The sequence below is a fragment of the Procambarus clarkii genome, chromosome 31, assembly GCF_040958095.1.
Source record: "Procambarus clarkii isolate CNS0578487 chromosome 31, FALCON_Pclarkii_2.0, whole genome shotgun sequence".
Lineage (NCBI taxonomy): Eukaryota > Metazoa > Arthropoda > Malacostraca > Decapoda > Cambaridae > Procambarus > Procambarus clarkii.
In genome coordinates, this window is record NC_091180.1 from 28,488,636 (window position 1) to 28,511,916 (window position 23,281).

Sequence of the window (23,281 nt, forward strand, 5' to 3'; positions counted from 1 at the left end):
ATATATATGAAATACCAATAATAATAATAATGGAGAAACTTACTACAGTGACGTAGTGCTTGAATGAAAGGCCCAATTTATGTAGAAGTGATTTAAAAAAAAAAATTCGGATGTAACCTACATATTTTTTCAAGGGGCTGTATACAGTAGCTTGAGAAAGGATGTAGGTTATCTTCACCTTCAATAATAATAATAATGATAATAATAAATCTTCCATATTCCTTAAATTAATCACCCATGTTAGAACGTTTGAGAGTTAACCCCATAAAGGTTTCCTTACACTTATAGTAGACTCAATGGCTTTGGTTTAGATACACGTTGCATCCTGAGAGTCAGAGGAAGTATATATATATGGACAGAGGCAGCAGTACTCCTTCAACTGCTGCCGCTATAGCAGTTGACGGTTATAAAACTGCTGATGCAGCAGTTGATGGTTACTCCATCAACATGACTGGGGAATCTTGCCCTGCGTTCTCATTGCTTCTCTAAGGCAGTACTTGTGGTCCAGAGTGGAAGTTCTTTCTTGGTTCTGTAGGCCGTACCTAGGTGTAAGGTGCCTGTTAATAACTAAATCAAGGTGCTTGATGTGAAGTGCTTCAGATATATTAGTCTCTTAATGCAGCTGTATCTGTCGACTATTTCGGTGTTGCTGGTCAACAAACCACAGTCATAGACGGTAAGCAAGAGAGAACAGCCTCAACTATGATAGGAGACGGAAGTAAGGAGAGAGAAGCCACCAATGGCATGGCTGAGGACCTGGTCCAAATTACAGGGTGCGGGCCACCTCGTCTTCTCCAGGCTGATGACAACTTGTTGATGACCAAGTTTGTGTCTGAAGGTGGTGGTTAGCTGTGTTGCTGGTGTAGATGTGGATGGGTGTGTAGGTGTATGCTCGCACCTGCTGAGTGGGGGGAAGGGGTGGCTCGGTGCGGCTGAGAAAGGAGGGTGGCTTGGGGGCGCAGAGAGAGGGGTGACTTGTGGGCGTTGAGAGAGGGGTGACTTGTGGGCGTTGAGAGAGGGGTGACTTGTGGGCGTTGAGAGAGGGGTGACATGTGGGCGTTGAGAGAGGGGTGACATGTGGGCGTTGAGAGAGGGGTAACATGTGGGCGTTGAGAGAGGGGTAACATGTGGGCGTTGAGAGAGGGGTGACATGTGGGCGTTGAGAGAGGGGTGACATGTGGGCGTTGAGAGAGGGGTGACATGTGGGCGTTGAGAGAGGGGTGACATGTGGGCGTTGAGAGAGGGGTGGCATGTGGGCGTTGAGAGAGGGGTGGCATGTGGGCGTTGAGAGAGGGGTGGCATGTGGGCGTTGAGAGAGGGGTGACATGTGGGCGTTGAGAGAGGGGTGACATGTGGGCGTTGAGAGAGGGGTGACATGTGGGCGTTGAGAGAGGGGTGACATGTGGGCGTTGAGAGAAGGGTGACTTGTGGGCGTTGAGAGAGGGTGATTTGGTGGCGCTGAGAGAGTGTGGGGGGGTAAGAGACAGAAAACCCCATTACTGGGAGTCTAACCTTCTCTCTAAAGCCCCCCCCCCCAAAAACATCAGGATATTTGTAATAGTTATACAACGACAGATCTTGCTCAAGGTGTATTATATGGTAGACGGGACGTGAACAGCGTCTGTCTACCAGTCAAGAAGAAAAGTCTGGTGCCGTCTGTGACAATTGTGTAGGGAACCGTCTCCACATTCACCCCCGTGTGCTTGTGGTACTTGTATGGAGAATTACAATGTTTTGAATGTACGGAACAAGACAAGAAAATACTGTTATTGGTCCCCACGTCAAAAATACCCGGGAAAAGGGAAGGAAATAAGTGTGAGGTTTGGGGACACAATTGGTGAAGCCTTCCTGCCGTGTTTATGACGCCCACCGCTGGGTGCTCCACCTCCCTGGCTTCTCTGCCTCGCTACACCCTCCCCTGCCTCGCTACACCCTCCCCTGCCTCGCTACACCCTCCCCTGCCTTCGATACACCCTCCCCTGCCTCGCTACAATTGTGAGTCCTTGGTGCAGTATTGTTTTCAAGCAATACAGAATCCAAGGTTATAGGCACCTGCTTTAAAGCAACATATTTTCTTGGGTGTATTGTTTAAAGTCTGCAGAACTCTGTCTCTCTCTCTCTCTCCCAATATAGCGCTAAAGGGAGAGTATTTATTCTTGACATATTTCCGTCTTGTCCCCATCTCCCTTCCCTCCCCTTCCCTACCATGCTCTCCCTTCACCCCTCCCCTTCCCTTCCCTCCCCTCGCTGAGTCCACTTCCTTATGAGATAGGATGGACGGTGAGAGAGGGGGAATAGATGTGAGGGAAATGTGTGTGTTGATGAAAGGGTGATAAGTCAGGAGAGGGAAGAAAGTGAGGAGTAAAGGGAAGGAAATAAATCAGTGGTTGGAATATGGAGAAAAGTTAAAGAGGGAGGGAAAGTACTTTAGACTATTGGTAATGAAGAGAAAATCAATTCACAGTGGGAAGAAAGTAATGCATAAAAGACAAGAAGTCAGTGAGAGAGGGATTTAAGATTGGGTAATGGAAAGGTGGGGGGGGGGGGGGAAGTCAGTGAAGAAAGAGGAGAAGGGAGGGGCGAGTGACTCTGGAGGGGCAAAGAAAAGAATAAGGGCTATAGGGACCTGCGAAAGGAAGGTCAGGGAATTGAAGGAGTGAATTTTGGAGAAGGGGGGCTATGTGAGAGATAAAAGGGAAAGGGTGGGTGTGAAGAGTGAGCACACTACGACCACTGAGGTAGTATGGCTGTACAGTGTGTGGCACCGCTGCCAGGTCAACATGCTGGCTTGCCTTAAGGTGCCTAGTCACTCGCACCATCGGGGATCGAACCTGGAAGAAGCGAGAGACATCCTCTGTACCGACAAATTCAAGTGGATGAGAAAAGGGAGATAGATGAGGGAAGTAGGGGAATGAGTGAAAGCAAATATGGGACGATTGCGGGAAAATAGGGGAGATGGCGAGAGAAAAAGTATTGTCCCCATTTTCATCTTCCAGATGGATTGGTACTGGCGTTGATGAAGGGAGGAGACGGTAGTAGGGAGGAGGAGGAGGAGGAGGGGAGGGAGATGGGGAAAGACTAGTAATATATAGACACTATTCTCAGAATGTACTTGTCCAAAAAGCACATTTTCTCTTATATATATTAATATTAATGTATATTAGAATGTTTTGTACACTTAGGCCTTGGTTAGGTGTATTGGGTTTGTTGGTAATTATTTTAACCCGTCCTCAGGGTATGATCATTCCATCCAGCGGCCGACCCCAAAGACACTACATCAATTTTAACATGTTCTTCATTCAAAAGTAGGAATTCTCAAGTATATATTAAATTATATATTAACATGTTGTGCATATTTAGGCGTAGGTTAGGTTAGGTGTATAGGTTCTGTTGATTATTTGTATTTGTAGTACGTGGGTGAAGCATTTACAGCGTTGTGGTTCGAACAAAAGTCGTCAGTGAAGCACTTGTTCCGGAAGTGTTCGAACATCATCAGTTGCGAGTCGTGTGTAAACCGTTTTTCATTCATAAACAGTGGGTTTAGCGGCTGCATTGGGATGAACTTTGGCCTTTGTTGACGAGGACGGGCTGAATTATATGTATTTGCAGCACAACGGTGAAGTGTTATGATGTACGATTCGAATGCAGGAAGAGATGACGTTCGAAAAATTTATTGAACAGCTCTTCACTAACGACCTCTGTCTGAATCTAGTAGTAGTAGGCATCCTTCAGTCTAAGACTATGGAGTTGCGCCCTGACAGGGCGCAAAACCTGGGTAGGTAGATATGGAGAAGCTGTTACCCATGCAGCAGGTCCCCCCATCTCCACATTGCTGAAATTATCCAATAGAAAGGCAAATGCCAATACACATGGTTCCAGCAACGTCGCAGGAGCTGCTAGAACGAGGTCGACGTCAACAACGAACTGCCTTAGGGGCTCCAACTCCGGATTTTTCCTCGAGGTCGACTCCTGAAGCTTTTCCCAAAAAAGGGGTATGGCCCCATGGCAGCGGAGGTTTAAAATCAGGGTTTTCCTTCCCCTAGATGGGCTGCCTTCCCAGGCTATCGAGTCCCATCTACCCATCTGTTCGAATTACAACGTTGTTAATGCTTTATTCATGTGCTTCAAATCAAATAATCGTCAATAGAACCGAAACTCATTACCTAACCAACGCCTAAATATGCATAGAAATTTAATGAATAATAATATTATGAGAACGAACTAATTTATAACACACAGTATGATAAAATTGATGACTGTGGCTTCAGGGGAGTACGGCCGCCGCTTTAACGAACCTGGTTTGAGGACAGGTTGAAATGCAAATAATTGCCAAGGAACCCAAACACCTAATCAAACCTCGACCTAACTATACTCAAAATTATAAGATAATAGTTTTATATGTGAAAAAAAATCCGACATTTGAATACACAGTACTCTTAATAAATGAATGGTGTTTTGGGACTGGACGCAGCCTGGACGAGCCTAGACTGCGGAGGGATTGGTACAAAGTGATTTTCATTCATAAACAGGAAAACTGGTTGTTGGATTATCGAGCATTTGGCCTTTAATTCATGAGGTTAGTTTTAATGTGTTTGTGAAGACGGGGTAGTATCTGGCCGGTGCTAGATGATCGTTACGGCCACTTAGGGCCAGTAACTGGGTTCTTGATGTTATAACCTCTTTTCTATATCCAACCCCAAGTCGGTAGTAAGCTTTCAAGAACTGGCTGTATCAAGAAGTAGTGCAATGAATAAATAAGGGGGGGGGGGGTGTTAAGCGATTCACAATTCCCTTCACCAATATATATATTAATTTTAAAGTATAATTACACTTATTTACAATTGCATCTCTTTCACACAGGACACAAATACTTTAGCAGTGTTTATCAACTCCAGTGATTCCACAGTCCCAGTACCTCGTCCACTCGTACTGGCGAGTTCACCCACACAGTATCACGATGTGCCTACACCCCACCTTCGCTCTCCAGCAACTCACTGGCAGAGGGCTTCAGCAACATGCTGACAGGGGTCCCAAACTAACTCATACAGGGGTAGCTAAACTTCCCCTGGCAGAAGCCTCTAGCAGCTTGCTAGCAGAACTTCACAATAGGCACATCACTGTCTATTGTAACCCTTACTAGCCAATCCCAGGTACGCCGATCTTCACCAACACTGCATAGATCAGCAGCTAACACATACTGCATGGATCGGCGGCGGCTATTTAGTCTTTTTGCAGGACTAAGCTAAGGGTTCGTGGACTGCCCAAGGTAAACTGCCTTCCTCAGTACAATCGCCTCCATATGTCACCTCTGCGCACATAAAACGTCATTAATTAGATTGACAATATTCTGGGGTAACCCTGGGTCAACACTCATTCATCGGGGAATCGATATTTTGCTCTGTAGCTACAACCTAGATGGCGCTGATCTTGATACGCCAGCCACCAGAGGTCATCCACATTGACCTCATCTTTCTGACTAAAGCAGGAAACTGGGGGGGGGGGGCTTTCCACCGATACCAGGCCACCACCAACAGATGGTGTTGTCTACATATCGTCAAATACTAGGGGAGTTGGAGTGCAGACCCATAGATGGCGCTGACATTGCCACGCCACACTCCGACGATGGTGTCGATACCGTAACATTGATATAGAATGCTCCGTTGTATCGAAGCTCCGACTCCTAACACAAGAATAAATCTAATGTAATTCACAGAGCATCAAATCATATCCAGTCAACATCATGCGGTGGAGAAAGTTTGGGGTCCTGGGATGGCCCATATCCGCACCCGCGCCACTGTTGACATAGTGGTGGCTTGGAGAAGTTTGTCCTCTACCCAAGTTAGCGAACCTGTTGGGTTACCGAGTCCTCAGGATGCCGAGAGTTAAGGATCCTATTCTGAGGCATCCTCCCCCCGTGTCCCCCGGGAAGGAACTCGGTCATTAAATAAATATAAATTGTCAAAAACGTATTATGTTACCAATTACGCGGTATTGCTGCGGGTTCCTGTGGCTATATATGAGCTAATTCGCAATAAATGACGTGGATGATAGTGTAACTGTTGTGGGTGATGAACCTCCCTGGTTGGTCTATGGCGGACGGACAGGCAGATCTGTAGTGTGTTCATAAGTATTCTCCTTGAGGAACTTATTGCGGGCTGCAGGCTTACTCAAGTTTACCTTTTTAAATTTTACCCCGAGGGGCGAGTTTATTGGGCAGCGCCACTCATCCTGTGAGTGGACACACTGCCATAGCAGCATGTACAACACCCTCCAATAGGAAGAAAACCCGCAGGGTTGTTCATCCTGTCACTTTGTACCCAGACACAGGTGGGTCTTGCTTAATTGTCTCAAGTGAACAGTTTCTCACACAAGAAGATAAACATTTGTCAACCCTTAAAAGCTTACGTTATCTTGCTGGTGCAAAATGGGGGAATCTTTTAAGAACAGTATCTGTATTTGACAAATAGTGTCTTCCTAACTCAAACAATGCGGGGTTTATCACATATTTCTAATGTCTCTCAGATTTTCACATTCACGTAGATAGTGGTCAAGACGGAGCCCGTCACTCTCATCACCAATTCTGCAACTCCTCTGCTCCACTGTTGTTTCCATTCCGAATCTCCATGGATATTTGTATCCAAGACGAATTCTCGCTATTACTGATTCTCTCCCGCGGCCACCTCCTCTTGGTCCATAATGACAGGAAATGCCAGCTGCATCCGTATTGTACCATCATACAGATTCACTGATTTGTTCTTCTATCCTCCTTTCCTCAGTTACCTTGTCACGGTGATGTTACCTGACAATACCTCTAATTTGTAGAAGTGTCTTGGGTATGAAGTATTCAATATGGTCGCCTTCAGCAGCCAGCCCATCTGCTCGTTCATTTCCAGATTCCAACATGGGAGGGGATCCACAGAAACTTGACTCTTCCTCCCTGGTTGGATATAGTACCTTCACAGCTCTCTTGATTTCAGCGACTATCACAAGATTTTCTGCCCGAATTTTACTTAGGCTTTGTAATGCTGCTTTTGAAGAAGCATAATTCTCAATACGCGCTTTTTCTTCATTTCTGCGTTGAAAGGCATTATTCCTAATTACAGTGTATGCTGCACCAGCCCTGCCTTGATAGTAGATGACCCATCAGTGTAGATTTGATCTAATTCATCTCCGGCTTCATTATAAATTTCCTTACCTGAGGGATACCATCTTAAATGGTCTTCCACAGGGACAAGGAAGCTGGTGGCTTCTCAAAAGTCCATCCATCCACACGATTCCTGAGGATTTTCCCAGTTTAATTATGAGCTGAAGTGCTGAGTTATATCTTGGCATTTCCAAGTTTCGGTGGGTAGGCGGTTACATGGGTTTATTTCCCTATGAGTGAAAAGGCATCTACTGTTTTCTGTCCTATAGTATGACTTGTTGAGCTTAATGGCAGGTTAGCCTAGCCCTTGATACAGGTTCAATAATGTAAACCTGTCCACTGTACCTGTGTGGATGTTGAACACGCATCGTTACACAGCACACTGTTCCTTCTTATGGACAAGTGGTAAATGTGTACAATAAACACATATATATATATATATATATATATATATATATATATATATATATATATATATATATATATATATATATATATATATATATATATATATATTAGTATATTTTGGTAGCAGTCTTTCCTGTAGACATATATTATTAAATATGACCGAAAAAGTAAGATTAATAATTCTAACACGAATTTTCTCAATCTTTCGTACATTACGCTTCACTGTTGGAGGTAAATCAAAAATCACTTCTCCAAAATTCATTTTTATTTCTAGTCTGACGCGACACGGGCGCGTTTCGTAAAACTTATTACATTTTCAAAGACTTCATAAATACACAACTGATTAGAACTTACGTCTCTCTGATTTTATATCTACATTTGAGTGAGGTGGGAGGGGTGATGTGGCATTAACACAAGACAGAACAAGAGGGGATATTAATAGGGTATTAAAAGTATCAACACAAGACAGAACAGAAACAATGGGTATTGAATAGAAGTGTTTGTAGAAAGCCTATTGGTCCATATTTCTTGATGCTTCTATATTGGAGCGGGGTCTTGAGGTGGGTAGAATATAGTTGTGCAATAATTGGCTGTTGATTGCTGGTGTTGACTTCTTGATGTGTAGTGCCTCGCAAACGTCAAGCCGCCTGCTATCGCTGTATCTATCGATGATTTCTGTGTTGTTTACTAGGATTTCTCTGGCGATGGTTTGGTTATGGGAAGAGATTATATGTTCCTTAATGGAGCCCTGTTGCTTATGCATCGTTAAACGCCTAGAAAGAGATGTTGTCTTGCCTATATACTGGGTTTTTTGGAGCTTACAGTCCCCAAGTGGGCATTTGAAGGCATAGACGACGTTAGTCTCTTTTAAAGCGTTCTGTTTTGTGTCTGGAGAGTTTCTCATGAGTAGGCTGGCCGTTTTTCTGGTTTTATAGTAAATCGTCAGTTGTATCCTCTGATTTTTGTCTGTAGGGATAACGTTTCTATTAACAATATCTTTCAGGACCCTTTCCTCCGTTTTATGAGCTGTGGAAAAGAAGTTCCTGTAAAATAGTCTAATAGGGGGTATAGGTGTTGTGTTAGTTGTCTCTTCAGAGGTTGCATGGCTTTTCACTTTCCTTTTCATAAGAAGGAAAGTGAAAAGCCATGCAACCTCTGAAGAGACAACTAACACAACACCTATACCCTCTATTAGACTATTTTACAGGAACTTCTTTTCCACAGCTCATAAAACGGAGGAAAGGGTCCTGAAAGATATTGTTAATAGAAACGTTATCCCTACAGACAAAAATCAGAGGATACAACTGACGATTTACTATAAAACCAGAAAAACTGCCAGCCTACTCATGAGAAACTCTCCAGACACAAAACAGAACGCTTTAAAAGAGACTAACGTCGTCTATGCCTTCAAATGCCCACTTGGGGACTGTAAGCTCCAAAAAACCCAGTATATAGGCAAGACAACAACATCTCTTTCTAGGCGTTTAACGATGCATAAGCAACAGGGCTCCATTAAGGAACATATAATCTCTTCCCATAACCAAACCATCGCCAGAGAAATCCTAGTAAACAACACAGAAATCATCGATAGATACAGCGATAGCAGGCGGCTTGACGTTTGCGAGGCACTACACATCAAGAAGTCAACACCAGCAATCAACAGCCAATTATTGCACAACTATATTCTACCCACCTCAAGACCCCGCTCCAATATAGAAGCATCAAGAAATATGGACCAATAGGCTTTCTACAAACACTTCTATTCAATACCCATTGTTTCTGTTCTGTCTGGTGTTGATACTTTTAATACCCTATTAATATCCCCTCTTGTTCTGTCTTGTGTTAATGCCACATCACCCCTCCCACCTCACTCAAATGTAGATATAAAATCAGAGAGACGTAAGTTCTAATCAGTTGTGTATTTGTGAAGTCTTTGAAAATGTAATAAGTTTTACGAAACGCGCCCGTGTCGCGTCAGACTAGAAATAAAAATGAATTTTGGAGAAGTGATTTTTGATTTACCTCCAACAGTGAAGCGTAATGTACGAAAGATTGAGAAAATTCGTGTTAGAATTATTAATCTTACTTTTTCGGTCATATTTAATAATATATATATATATATATATATATATATATATATATATATATATATATATATATATATATATATATATATATATATATATATATAAAGTGCCGAGCAATGCCTTACTCTGCCTCGCCTCCTAGCAACCAACCACATCTTCCCTCACTGTTTCCCCTTCCCCCTCTCATCTTCTCTCCCCTCCCCCTCCTCTCCTCGTCCACCTCCCCTCCCCTGGGGTGGGCGTGTGGAAGGCGGCACAGAAAGACCTCAGCGTTACCATAGTAATCTAGTTCGCCCTCACTTGTCCCCTCGCTAAGTGACCCGGTCTCAGACGGCGAGGGGAGGGAAGGGGGAGTGTGTGGAGGTAAGGGAGGGGGAGAGTGAAACCCCGTCCCCCTCTCCGCACTCTTTCCCGTTATCTTACTTCAGTTCCCCCTCTTCTCTACCCCCATCTCTTCCCCTCCCGGCACTTCCCTCTTCCTCATCACCCCTTCACAGTAAACAACATTACGTCTCGGCACTGATGCAGGAAAGTTGTGGGGACGTTGTGTCCGCCATTGTTGATGTGGGAGCCATTGTTAATGTGGGAGCAAGTCGACACAACCTCAACATCACTAATTCCCATTTGTTTAGGAACCTTGGAAATATTTCGTAAGATTTGAGAACGCCTAGCTGACTGACAGATTAAGTTTCACATGGGTAAATTACAAATTAGACGTGGAAATAAGTAGGGTTAATATATAATCCTTAACTGATACTTTAGAATGAAGATTACAACAATATATATTGCATATTTGTATTTACTAATTACTGTTAATAAAAAAATAGCACTTTCACTTTACTTGTTACAATCACTGTGTATGCATTGTGTAATGATTTTGTGTTTAATAATTGTTATAAAGTAGTTAATGATAATTGTTGTTACTTGGTTCCCGCTTTATCCCCTTGACGGGGGTGACCAATTAATTTGTCTGTCATTAATATATACAGAATTTACTTACCAACAAATAGTATAGCAATAGATTAATACTATACTCGTGTACAGGGTTAATCATTTGCACATTTTAGACACTGACAGGAAGAGCAGGAGTAGTGAGCAGTGAGCATAAAAGTACTGCATAAAAAGTCTAAAATTGCTATTAAAAATGCTAAACATAATTGTATACAATAGAGTGACATACATAAAACTGTAAAGCAGATATTCGATAATTAAACGTTTAAACGTTTTCTAAACGTTGGTGTAATAGTGATATAATTTCAATGGCTAGCTTGACCACTACACAACCCTTTGCCAGTCCTGTAGAACGTAGCTTGGTCGGTTCTGTCTGTTCCATCCCATCTCTTCCCCTTCCCCCTTGTCGCCTCCTCCTTTCCCACCTACACTCACTTCCCTTTCCTTCTTGTCTTTCTCCCCTCCCCTCCTTCTCCCTCCCGTCACCTCTCTGAACAAAAGCACAATAGCTCCATCTGACCCACAGAACTTGTCTTCCCCTGATTGGTGTCTATTTTCCTACTTTGGTCCGACAGGTAATAATCTCAGCGTGGACCGTGGCGTGTACTTACCGTGTGTGTGTGATTAGCGGTGAGAGGCTCTCCAGTCCTGTGGTGATCAGCCCTCGCTCTCACACTAATATATCAGTCCTGGCTCTCACACTAATATATCAGCCCTGGCTCTCACACTAATATATCAGTCCTGGCTCTCACACTAATATATCAGTCCTGGCTCTCACACTAATATATCAGTCGCTGGCTCTCACACTAATATATCAGTCCTGGCTCTCACACTAATATATCAGCCCTGGCTCTCACACTAATATATCAGTCCTGGCTCTCACACTAATATATCAGCGCTGGCTCTCACTCTAATATATCAGCCCTGGCTCTCACTCTAATATATCAGCGCTGGCTCTCACACTAATATATCAGCGCTGGCTCTCACTCTAATATATCAGCCCTGGCTCTCACACTAATATATCAGCGCTGGCTCTCACACTAATATATCAGCGCTGGCTCTCACTCTAATATATCAGTCCTGGCTCTCACTCTAATATATTAGCCCTGGCTCTCACACTAATATATCAGCGCTGGCTCTCACACTAATATATCAGTCCTGGCTCTCACACTAATATATCAGCGCTGGCTCTCACTCTAATATATCAGCCCTGGCTCTCACTCTAATATATTAGCCCTGGCTCTCACACTAATATATCAGCCCTGGCTCTCACACTAATATATCAGTCCTGGCTCTCACACTAATATATCAGCCCTGGCTCTCACTCTAATATATTAGCCCTGGCTCTCACACTAATATATCAGCCCTGGCTCTCACACTAATATATCAGTCCTGGCTCTCACACTAATATATCAGCCCTGGCTCTCACTCTAATATATTAGCCCTGGCTCTCACACTAATATATCAGCCCTGGCTCTCACACTAATATATCAGCCCTGGCTCTCACACTAATATATCAGTCCTGGCTCTCACTCTAATATATCAGCCCTGGCTCTCACTCTAATATATTAGCCCTAGCTCTCACTCTAATATATCAGCCCTGACTCTCACTCTAATATATCAGCCCTGGCTCTCACACTAATATATCAGCCCTGGCTCTCACTCTAATATATCAGCCCTGGCTCTCACTCTAATATATCAGCCCTGGCTCTCACACTAATATATCAGCCCTGACTCTCACTCTAATATATCAGCCCTAGCTCTCACTCTAATATATCAGCCCTGGCTCTCACACTAATATATCAGCCCTGGCTCTCACTCTAATATATCAGCCCTAGCTCTCACTCTAATATATCAGCCCTGGCTCTCACTCTAATATATCAGCCCTGACTCTCACACTAATATATCAGCCCTGGCTCTCACTCTAATATATCAGCCCTGACTCTCACACTAATATATCAGCCCTGGCTCTCACTCTAATATATCAGCCCTGGCTCTCACTCTAATATACACCTCCATATTATTTGTTCATGTTTGTCTGTTCTGTTTGTTTTCTATGTTTTTTCTGTATTTGAGTGGGACACTCGTCTCGTGGTTCACTTGTCGTGCAGAACATACAACTTGTGAGCAGTAATTTAAAACACTGACTGCTATAATTCTGGCAAGGTAAATATCACAGATATGTGGCTTCTTCTGACCAGGAACGAAGCTGTAATTGTGGCAAGATGAAACACAGACCCTCGTAACCATAATACAGTAGTTATTGACTATAAAGGGGAGTATGGAATTCGAAAACTATTTCAATGTGGCCGTGAATTCCGTTTACAGAAAACTAAATTCTTCAAAGGAAACGTTTTCAGCATACACTTTATATTTTAAACCAACTATTTATAATAGAATAAAGTTATAACTTGATCATAATCTCTATTTAGGACAAATGTTCACTTGCCAGTTTACATGTAGATTATTACTGGAACCGTAATTATTTCATACCTTTACAGTTCCGACCATTCGGATGGTTTTTAGGCCACAAATATCTAGATAATTATCCAGGTGGTTTGAAGGGAATGCATTGATATTGACCTTGATATTACCTGAGCACATCTCTACTGTAATGGATGTGCTCTGAGGCTGGGCTCAATATGTAATATGAAAATATAATAGGCTAGTGTGAAGATAAAATAGTGTTGTGTTTTCCCTGTGCTTGCGGTTTGGGTGCCAGTCTTTTTAATAGTACCTTATCAAAAGCTTTAGAGAAGTCCATATACACGAAACCCCTTTGTCTGGCTGGTTGGTTACTGCTTCTCAAAATGTGAACAGGTTCGGTAGGATTTATTGTTAACAAGACCAAGTTGTGTTGCTTTAAAAGATTGTGCACTTTGAGATGGCGAATGATTCCCTCTCTCATGATTCTCTCCATGAGCCTGCAGATATGTGAGGTTAAGCTGAGTGCTTTGTTGTATCTTGTATCTCTGTTCTTTCTTGAAGATTTGGGTGACATATTTCATATTTCCAGTCTTGGGGACTTTACTTGGTGTTGTTTGAATAGAAGCTTCAGTTATAGACACAGTTCATCGGCCAGTTCCTTTACTATTCTGGACTGAATTCCAACCACACCTGGGGCTTCATAATCCTTTAGTTTATCGACGCTCATCCTGATTATTTCATACGTAATAGGGCTGTCCCTTAACTAATTATCTTTTCCTACTTCAAACATTCGTGTGGGTATTGAGATATTTCTCATCTTTCTTGCGTGAACACTGATGTTAAGTATTCACTCAGAGAATAAATACTTAACAGTAAAAAATGCTGTCGTTGTAATTGTGGGTTATAATTTGCTCTTATCTTTCAAAGGTCCTCCCCTGGCCTTTATCTTGGGTTTACCACTTACATAAGTATACAACGACTTTGCAAGTAAACGTTGACTTCTTAGTGAGGCAAGACAGGGAGGAGAGAGAGAGAGAGAGAGAGAGAGAGAGAGAGAGAGAGAGAGAGAGAGAGAGAGAGAGAGAGAGAGAGAGAGAGACAGATAGAGAGAGGAAGAGAGAGAGAGAGGTGGTGGAGGGAGTGAGGAGGGAGGTGTACACAGAGGGAGGCTGGAGTATAAACAGGGTAATAACAATCGTAATCGCCTTGGAAACTCCCGTCAAATGTTGTTGTGATCTGCGGCTGTAGCCATGGCGACGCCGGTCAAACAAAATCCCCCTCCGCCCACAGCCTCCCCCTCACCCATTCCCCGGCCCACTGCCCTACACCCACCGCCCACAGCCTCCCCCGGCCCACTGCCATACACCCACCGCCCACAGCCTCCCCCGGCCCACTGCCATACACCCACCGCCCAGCCCACAGCCTCCCCCGGCCCACTGCCATACACCCACCGCCCACAGCCTCCCCCGGCCCACTGCCATACACCCACCGCCCACAGCCTCCCCCGGCCCACTGCCATACACCCACCGCCCACAGCCTCCCCCGGCCCACTGCCCTACACCCACCGCCCACAGCCTCCCCCGGCCCACTGCCCTACACCCACCGCCCACAGCCTCTCCCCCGGCCCACTGCCCTACACCCACCGCCCACAGCCTCCCCCGGCCCACTGCCATACACCCACCGCCCACAGCCTCCCCCGGCCCACTGCCATACACCCACCGCCCACAGCCTCCCCCGGCCCACTGCCATACACCCACCGCCCACAGCCTCCCCCGGCCCAGTGCCATACACCCACCGCCCTCATAATGTATTGCCACATCATTCTTCTGTTACAGCGGTTGCAAGTTCTTTGCCGTTTCACTGTGTCTTTTTGTGATAAAGTGTAAGAAAAAAGGAGGGAGGCAGGGAGGAAGGAAGGGAGAATGGAGCGAGGGTGGACAATGAATGGAAGGGAAGTGGGAGAGAGAGAGAGAGAGAGAGAGAGAGAGAGAGAGAGAGAGAGAGAGAGAGAGAGAGAGAGAGAGAGAGAGAGAGAGAGAGGGAAGGAGAGAGGATGAACAGGTAAAACAAGAAACCATTTGAGGAAGGCAAGAGCATGGGAGGATGATGGAGAGTATAGTAGAACCAAGGTGTGCCTCCCTCCTCGTTATGCCTCCCCTACACCTCCCCTACCTACCCCTCCCTCTCGTTATCCCTACCTTCCCACCCACTTAACCCTCCCTCACCTCCCCAAACTCCTACACCCCCACACCTATCCTCACCCCATCTTCCTCTGTACCTGCCCCTAGCCTAGCTCCAAGATCCCATCCCTCCCCCATCCTCTAAGCTGGTGCCTACATTACCAGCATATCCTTGAGTGACTTAAGCTTTGTCTTACCGGACGACCACAATGTTGGTTCCTTACGACACCCTAAACCCGGAGCATGAGGGATGGTCACATTACTGAGAGAGAGAGAGAGAGAGAGAGAGAGAGAGAGAGAGAGAGAGAGAGAGAGAGAGAGAGAGAGAGAGCATTCAGGTCGTTCCTCAATCTAATCTAATCCAATTTTTTTTTATTTATATATACAAGAGTTGTTACATTCTTGTACAGCCACTAGTACGCGTAGCGTTTCGGGCAAGGTCCTTAATCCTATGTTCCCTGGAATACGACCCCGCGAAGAATCGTTTTAACAACCAAGTACACATTTTACTGTTGAGTTAAACAGAGGCTACAGTTAAGGATTTGCGCCCAGTAAATCCTCCCCAGCCAGGATACGAACCCATGACAAAGCGCTCGCGAAACGCCAGGCGAGCGTCTTAACCACTACGCCACGGAAACTGGTGTTTATTAGTTAATTGGTATCTAATTAGTTCATTAATTAGTTTAGTTTATTAATTTATTAGTATTAGTTAATTAGTATCGATTGTTAAATGTTACCCTTTCTATTTATGCATTTGACAACTTATTAATCTTAGTAATATATTTTTCATCCATCTATAAACTTAGCCATGTCATACCTCATTCTTCACCTTTCTAAAGGATGTAAATTAAAATGTGATAATCTCTACTTAACAAGGAAGGCTTTTAGCTACAGTCATTAACATTGTCTTGCTTCACTATATTGTGGTGACCTAAACTCAACTGCATAATTAACGTGGACTCTTACAAGGCTTAACAATAACACTGGATGTTATTCGTTTTAAAACACGGCAGTTGTTTTATACTCATCAGCTGTTTTGAGCAACGTTAGTTTAGTGTAAGTCACATACACATGTGTGTCAGGATGGGTGTAAAGGACTCAGCCGTGCGTGTTCTCTCGACAGATCTCTTGCTGGCTGCTGAAGGTCTGGTCGAGGAGCCTGTGGAAGACAACACAACGGAGGTGCTGGCTCTCCAGCAGGAGCAGCAGGTGGGTGAAGCAGTGGCAGACCCAGCAGCAGGTTGGAGGAATGTGTACCACTCATACACTCCTTCCTATGTATACATATACTCATGTATGTGACTGTCATATGTATACACACTCATTGCGTTGATTCATTCATGTGTCTATACACTCATGTATAGACACACGTATGATCAGTTAGATCAACATACGTCCGAACACACAGCGACCTGACGCAACACACACACACACACACACATCCTGTAACTACACTTAGGTAATTACACACACACACACACACACACACACACACACACACAGTTGATTGACAGTTGAGAGGCGGGACCAAAGAGCCAAAGCTCAACCCCCGCAAGCACAAATAGGTGAGTACAAATAGGTGAGTACACACACACACACACACACACACACACACACACACACACACACACACACACACACACACACACACACACACACACACACACACACACACACACACGGTTAGAACAAGTTAAGTGAGAAGGTGGTGGAGGCCAAGACCGTCAGTAGTTTCAAAGCGTTATATGACAAAGAGTGCTGGGAAGACGGGACACCACGAGCGTAGCTCTCATCCTGTAACTACACTTAGGTAATTACACACACACACACACAAGGACCTGATGCAAGATCTTGCAGATGCAGACACAATGACGCAGACCCTGTAGGTGTCAGACAACACTGCCTCAGTGCCGTTCTCCAGTTACAACCTTTAACACATTATGAATTCTGAAACTGGACTACGGTGATCTAAACTGGACTACAGTGACGTAAACTAAGCCAGTTACAGTGATGTTGTACTCTTAAGAAGTCACGTTACAGAGGTGAGGAAGGGACGTGTTTACAAGGGTAGATCTTAAGACAAGTTTATGCCATGGTAATTAAAGAGGTATAGGTATGGACAGGTATGGGCAGGTGTGTCCGAACGCATGTGTGGAGTGGGGTACAGACGCAGAGGTCTGGTAGGATGGTACGAGGGACAGCCTCTTGGAAAGGCTCTTCAACAGCAATCGAGTAGACAGACTTTCAAGGCAAGTTGACACTGTGGGAGGCCTGCCTTCCTGCGGGGGCCTGCCTTCCTGTGGGGGCCTGCCTTCCTGTGGGGGCCTGCCTTCCTGTGGAGGCCTGCCTTCCTGTGGGGGTTTGTCGTCCTGTGGGGGTTTGTCGTCCTGTGGGGGTTTGCCTTCCTGTGGAGGCCTGCCTTCCTGTGGGGGCCTGCCTTCCTGTGGGGGCCTGCCTTCCTGTGGAGGCCTGCCTTCCTGTGGGGGTTTGTCGTCCTGTGGGGGTTTGTCGTCCTGTGGGGGTTTGCCTTCCTGTGGAGGCCTGCCTTCCTGTGGGGGCCTGCCTTCCTGTGGGGGGCCTGCCTTCCTGTGGGGGCCTGCCTTCCTGTGGGGGCTTGCCTTCCTGTGGGGGCTTGCCTTCCTGTGGGGGCCTGCCTTCCTGTGGGGGCCTGCCTTCCTGTGGGGGCTTGCCTTCCTGTGGGGGCCTGCCTTCCTGTGGAGGCCTGCCTTCCTGTGGGGGGCCTGCCTTCCTGTGGGGGGCCTGCCTTCCTGTGGGGGGCCTGCCTTCCTGTGGGGGGCCTGCCTTCCTGTGGGGGCCTGCCTTCCTGTGGGGGCCTGCCTTCCTGTGGGGGCCTGCCTTCCTGTGGGGGGCCTGCCTTCCTGTGGGGGCCTGCCTTCCTGTGGGGGCCTGCCTTCCTGTGGGGGCCTGCCTTCCTGTGGGGGGCCTGCCTTCCTGTGGGGGGCCTGCCTTCCTGTGGGGACCTGCCTTCCTGTGGGGGGGCCTGCCTTCCTGTGGGGGGCCTGCCTTCCTGTGGGGGCCTGTCTTCCTGTGGGGGGCCTGCCTTCCTGTGGGGGGCCTGCCTTCCTGTGGGGGGTCTGCCTTCCTGTGGGGGCCTGCCTTCCTGTGGGGGCCTGCCTTCCTGTGGGAGGCCTGCCTTCCTGTGGGGGCCTGCCTTCCTGCGGGGGCTTGCCTTCCTGCGGGGGCCTGCCTTCCTGTGGGGGGCCTGCCTTCCTGTGGGGGGCCTGCCTTCCTGTGGGGGGCCTGCCTTCCTGTGGGGGCCTGCCTTCCTGTGGGGGCCTGCCTTCCTGTGTGGGGCCTGCCTTCCTGTGTGGGGGGGGCCTGCCTTCCTGTGGGGGGCCTGCCTTCCTGTGGGGGCCTGTCTTCTTGTGGGGGGCCTGCCTTCCTGTGGGGGCCTGCCTTCCTGTGGGGGCGTGCCTTCCTGTGAGGGGCCTGCCTTCCTGTGGGGGCCTGCCTTCTTGTGGAGCCCTGTCTTCCTGTGGGGGGCCTGCCTTCCTGTGGGGGCCTGCCTTCCTGTGGGGGTTTGCCTTCCTGTGGGGGCTTGCCTTCCTGTGGGGGCCTGCCTTCCTGTGGGGGCCTGCCTTCCTGTGGGGGGCCTGCCTTCCTGTGGGGGCTTGCCTTCCTGTGGGGGCCTGCCTTCCTGTGGGGGCCTGCCTGCCTCTGCCCATTCCAGAAACTCTGTTCATTTGTTTCCGCCTCCACCGGAAATCGAATCCGGAACCTCAGGACTACGGATCCCTAGCGCTGTCCACTCAGCTGTCAGGCCCCTGGATGGGGGGTACTGGTTGCCTGGAGTTTTACTAACCACCCTCAACCACCACTTATGTTGCTATCTCTTCAACCACTTGAAGGTTGCTATCTCTTTAACCACTTGAAGGTTGCTATCTCTTTAACCACTTGAAGGTTGCTATCTCTTCAACCACTTGAAGGTTGCTATCTCTTCTACCACTTGAAGGTTGCTATCTCTTCTACCACTTGAAGGTTGCTATCTCTTCAACCACTTGAAGGTTGCTATCTCTTCAACCACTTGAAGGTTGCTATCTCTTCAACCACTTGAAGGTTGCTATCTCTTCAACCACTTGAAGGTTGCTATCTCTTCAACCACTTGAAGGTTGCTATCTCTTCAACCACTTGAAGGTTGCTATCTCTTCAACCACTTGAAGGTTGCTATCTCTTCAACCACTTGAAGGTTGCTATCTCTTCAACCACTTGAAGGTTGCTATCTCTTCAACCACTTGAAGGTTGCTATCTCTTCAACCACTTGAAGGTTGCTATCTCTTCAACCACTTGAAGGTTGCTATCTCTTTAACCACTTGAAGGTTGCTATCTCTTTAACCACTTGAAGGTTGCTATCTCTTCAACCACTTGAAGGTTGCTATCTCTTCAACCACTTGAAGGTTGCTATCTCTTCAACCACTTGAAGGTTGCTATCTCTTCAACCACTTGAAGGTTGCTATCTCTTCAACCACTTGAAGGTTGCTATCTCTTCAACCACTTGAAGGTTGCTATCTCTTCAACCACTTGAAGGTTGCTATCTCTTCAACCACTTGAAGGTTGCTATCTCTTTAACCACTTGAAGGTTGCTATCTCTTTAACCACTTGAAGGTTGCTATCTCTTTAACCACTTGAAGGTTGCTATCTCTTCAACCACTTGAAGGTTGCTATCTCTTCTACCATCGGCAGGTTCCATCACTCATTCGTAGAACTGTGGATACAACAGAACCCAATTTTCTAGAAACTTTTACACCAGATGATTGAAGGCGGGACCAGGGAGCTGTAGTTCAACCCCTTCCAACACGTTTAGATTAGTACATCATTTCCTCACGTATAACCACCACCCACCTGCACTACCACTACCACGGAGGTTTAAACTACCACCACCCACTACAGTGAGTACTCACCACAGCTGCTCACGGAGAGAGAGGTCCAGATGAGTGACGGTGTGAGTGACAGTGAATCACCTGTGTGGCTGGCCTGACAGGTAAGCTTTAACCAATTAACTAATGCAGGTGTCGTCTAGTCACCCTCACACAGGTCAAATATACGGAAACTCATTCTAAACGTTATACTGTACTTACCCCTTATTGCTGGCTAGCTTCCTCTCCCCTCCCCTCCCCCCTCTCTACCCCCTATATTGTTGTCCACCAACCCTCCCACCCCCTACACCTGTACCTGTCCACCACCCCTACACCTGTACCTGTCCACCCCCCCACACCTGTACCTGTCCACCACCCTTACACTTATACCTGTCCACCACCACCCCCACACACCTGTACCTGTCCACCACCCCCACACACCTGTACCTATCCACCACCCCCACCCACCTGTACCTGTCCACCACCCTTACACTTATACCTGTCCACCACCACCCCCACACACCTGTACCTGTCCACCACCCCCACACACCTGTACCTGTCCACAACCCACACACCTGTACCTGTCCACAACCCACACACACCTGTACCTGTCCACCACCCCCTACACTTATACCTGTCCACCACCCCCACACACCTGTACCTGTCCACCACCCCCACACATCTACCTGTCCACCACCCCCACACACCTGTACCTGACCACCACCCCTACACACCTGTACCTGTCCACCACCCCCACACATCTACCTGTCCACCACCCCCACACACCTGTACCTGACCACCCCCACACACCTGTACCTGTCCACCACCCCCTACACTTATACCTGTCCACCACCCCGGTGGTTCCATCCGGTGGTACCCTGCCATCTACGCTTACTATGGTCCCAACAAGAGTCTCAGCGTTGGTCTTGCTGGAGCTGGGAGGCGGGTGATGGGACACGCTGGGACACAAGAGTTCACAGGGCAGATGCTATAGCTTAGCGGACACAGCAACACACTCACAAACCTACCATGTGTCGTGATTTTCCACGTCTCGAATATGTCCCAAGTGACTCGTTCAGATTTTACTGTCTTCATTCCACGTTAACGTTATCAGGTTTATGCAGTGTAGGTGGATCACCTATACTGCATAAACATACATTATACTGTATTAACATACAGTATACTGCATAACAAAACACCTGGTCACCCTAACTTGTACCAAGACTTTGGTGCCCCATGTGTCTCACGGCCACACCTGACTTGGGAAGTCAGGTGTGGTCGCCACACACCTGTCTGCTACTGTTCTAATCAACCTACACCAGTGTTCTTCACCATCACTATTAAGTGTTCTTCACCATCACCTTAAAAACAAATCACTATCGAGTCTCAGATATTCCGTTTCCTGTGACTAAAAATCACTCCTTCCGTTCTCAGCACGTGACCCCCTCCTTTCCCTCTTCCTTCTCAGACCTTAATCCTTTCCTTCCTTCCCCCTTCCCCGCCTCCCCTCCCAGCCTCCCCTCCCAGCCGTCCCCTCCCAGCCTCCCCTCCCAGCCACCCCTCCCAGCCACCCCTCCCAGCGTCCCCTCCCAGCCTCCCCTCCCAGCCACCCCTCCCAGCCACCCCTCCCAGCCTCCCCTCCCAGCCACCCCTCCCAGCCTCCCCTCCCAGCCACCCCTCCCAGCCTCCCCTCCCAGCCACCCCTCCCAGCCTCCCCTCCCAGCCACCCCTCCCAGCCACCCCTCCCAGCCTCCCCTCCCAGCCACCCCTCCCAGCCACCCCTCCCAGCCTCCCCTCCCAGCCATCCCTCCCAGCCACCCCTCCCAGCCTCCCCTCCCAGCCTCTCTGAGTAATGACAGAGGGCACAAGGCAGCGTCAAGAGTGTCATCTGACCTTCCTCGCTAAATCTGGCACCACCTTGCAGGTGAACGTTTATGGCTCAGGGTATCGAACCTCACAACTCGTTGTGTGTGAGGGGACACAGGTTACTATGGCACAGTGTGAGGGGACACAGGTTACTATGACACAGTGTGAGGGGACACAGGTTACTATGGCACAGTGTGAGGGGACACAGGTTACTATGGCACAGTGTGAGGGGACACAGGTTACTATGACACAGTGTGAGGGGACACAGGTTACTATGGCACAGTGTGAGGGGACACAGGTTACTATGGCACAGTGTGAGGGGACACAGGTTACTATGACACAGTGTGAGGGGACACAGGTTACTATGGCACAGTGTGAGGGGACACAGGTTACTATGGCACAGTGTGAGGGGACACAGGTTACTATGGCACAGTGTGAGGGGACACAGGTTACTATGGCTCAGTGTGAGGGGACACAGGTTACTATGACACAGTGTGAGGGGACACAGGTTACTATGGCTCAGTGTGAGGGGACACAGGTTACTATGACACAGTGTGAGGGGACACAGGTTACTATGACACAGTGTGAGGGGACACAGGTTACTATGACACAGGTGAGGGGACACAGGTTACTATGGCACAGTGTGAGGGGACACAGGTTACTATGGCACAGGTGAGGGGACACAGGTTACTATGACACAGTGTGAGGGGACACAGGTTACTATGACACAGTGTGAGGGGACACAGGTTACTATGACACAGTGTGAGGGGACACAGGTTACTATGACACAGGTGAGGGGACACAGGTTACTATGGCACAGTGTGAGGGGACACAGGTTGGTGGTCTGAGGTAAAGATGGTCATTACTGGACCAGGAGGTGGGTTGGGCACCTTGCTCCCCTCGTTGCCATGACAACAGTTTGTTTGGGCTGCGTGCCGTCGCCGCCGCTTGTGCTGGAGTTGCGGGTCCCCCCCTCTCCCCTCCCCTGCCCCCACTCCAGCCTCTCCCCTCCCCGCCCCCCCTCTGTCCCGTGACTCCTTACCTATCCCCCATCACCCCCTTTACTAATTTCTCACCATTCACCCTTCCCTAGACCATTTTGTGTCTCGTCACCCCTTTTCCCCCTCTTTTTACCAACTCTCCACTCCCCCTTCCTTCCCACTTCCCCTTTCCCATCCTCCTCCCCACCTGGCTCACTACCTCCAACGACCTCTACCCTCCCCAGCCACCCCCTGCCCTCTCTCCCCTCCCCACCTCCCTCCTTTCCTCGCCCTTCTTCGTTAATATTTGCCGTCTTCCTACTCTCCCTCCGTTCTCCCCCTTCATCCTCCCCACCGTACTCTC

The 23,281-nt window shown here is 47.6% G+C and overlaps 1 protein-coding gene across 3 annotated transcripts in view; it reads left to right on the forward strand.

Moving 5' to 3' along the window:
- The window catches only part of LOC123758808 (uncharacterized), a gene marked incomplete at its 3' end in the record, with an annotated part of 252,072 nt that overhangs the window by 135,490 nt on the left and 93,301 nt on the right, over positions 1-23,281 (forward strand). For all 3 annotated transcript variants that reach the window (XM_069334617.1, XM_069334619.1, XM_069334618.1), the window contains 1 exon segment: positions 16,321-16,406. In XM_069334617.1, coding sequence (XP_069190718.1) covers positions 16,321-16,406 — 86 coding nt within the window.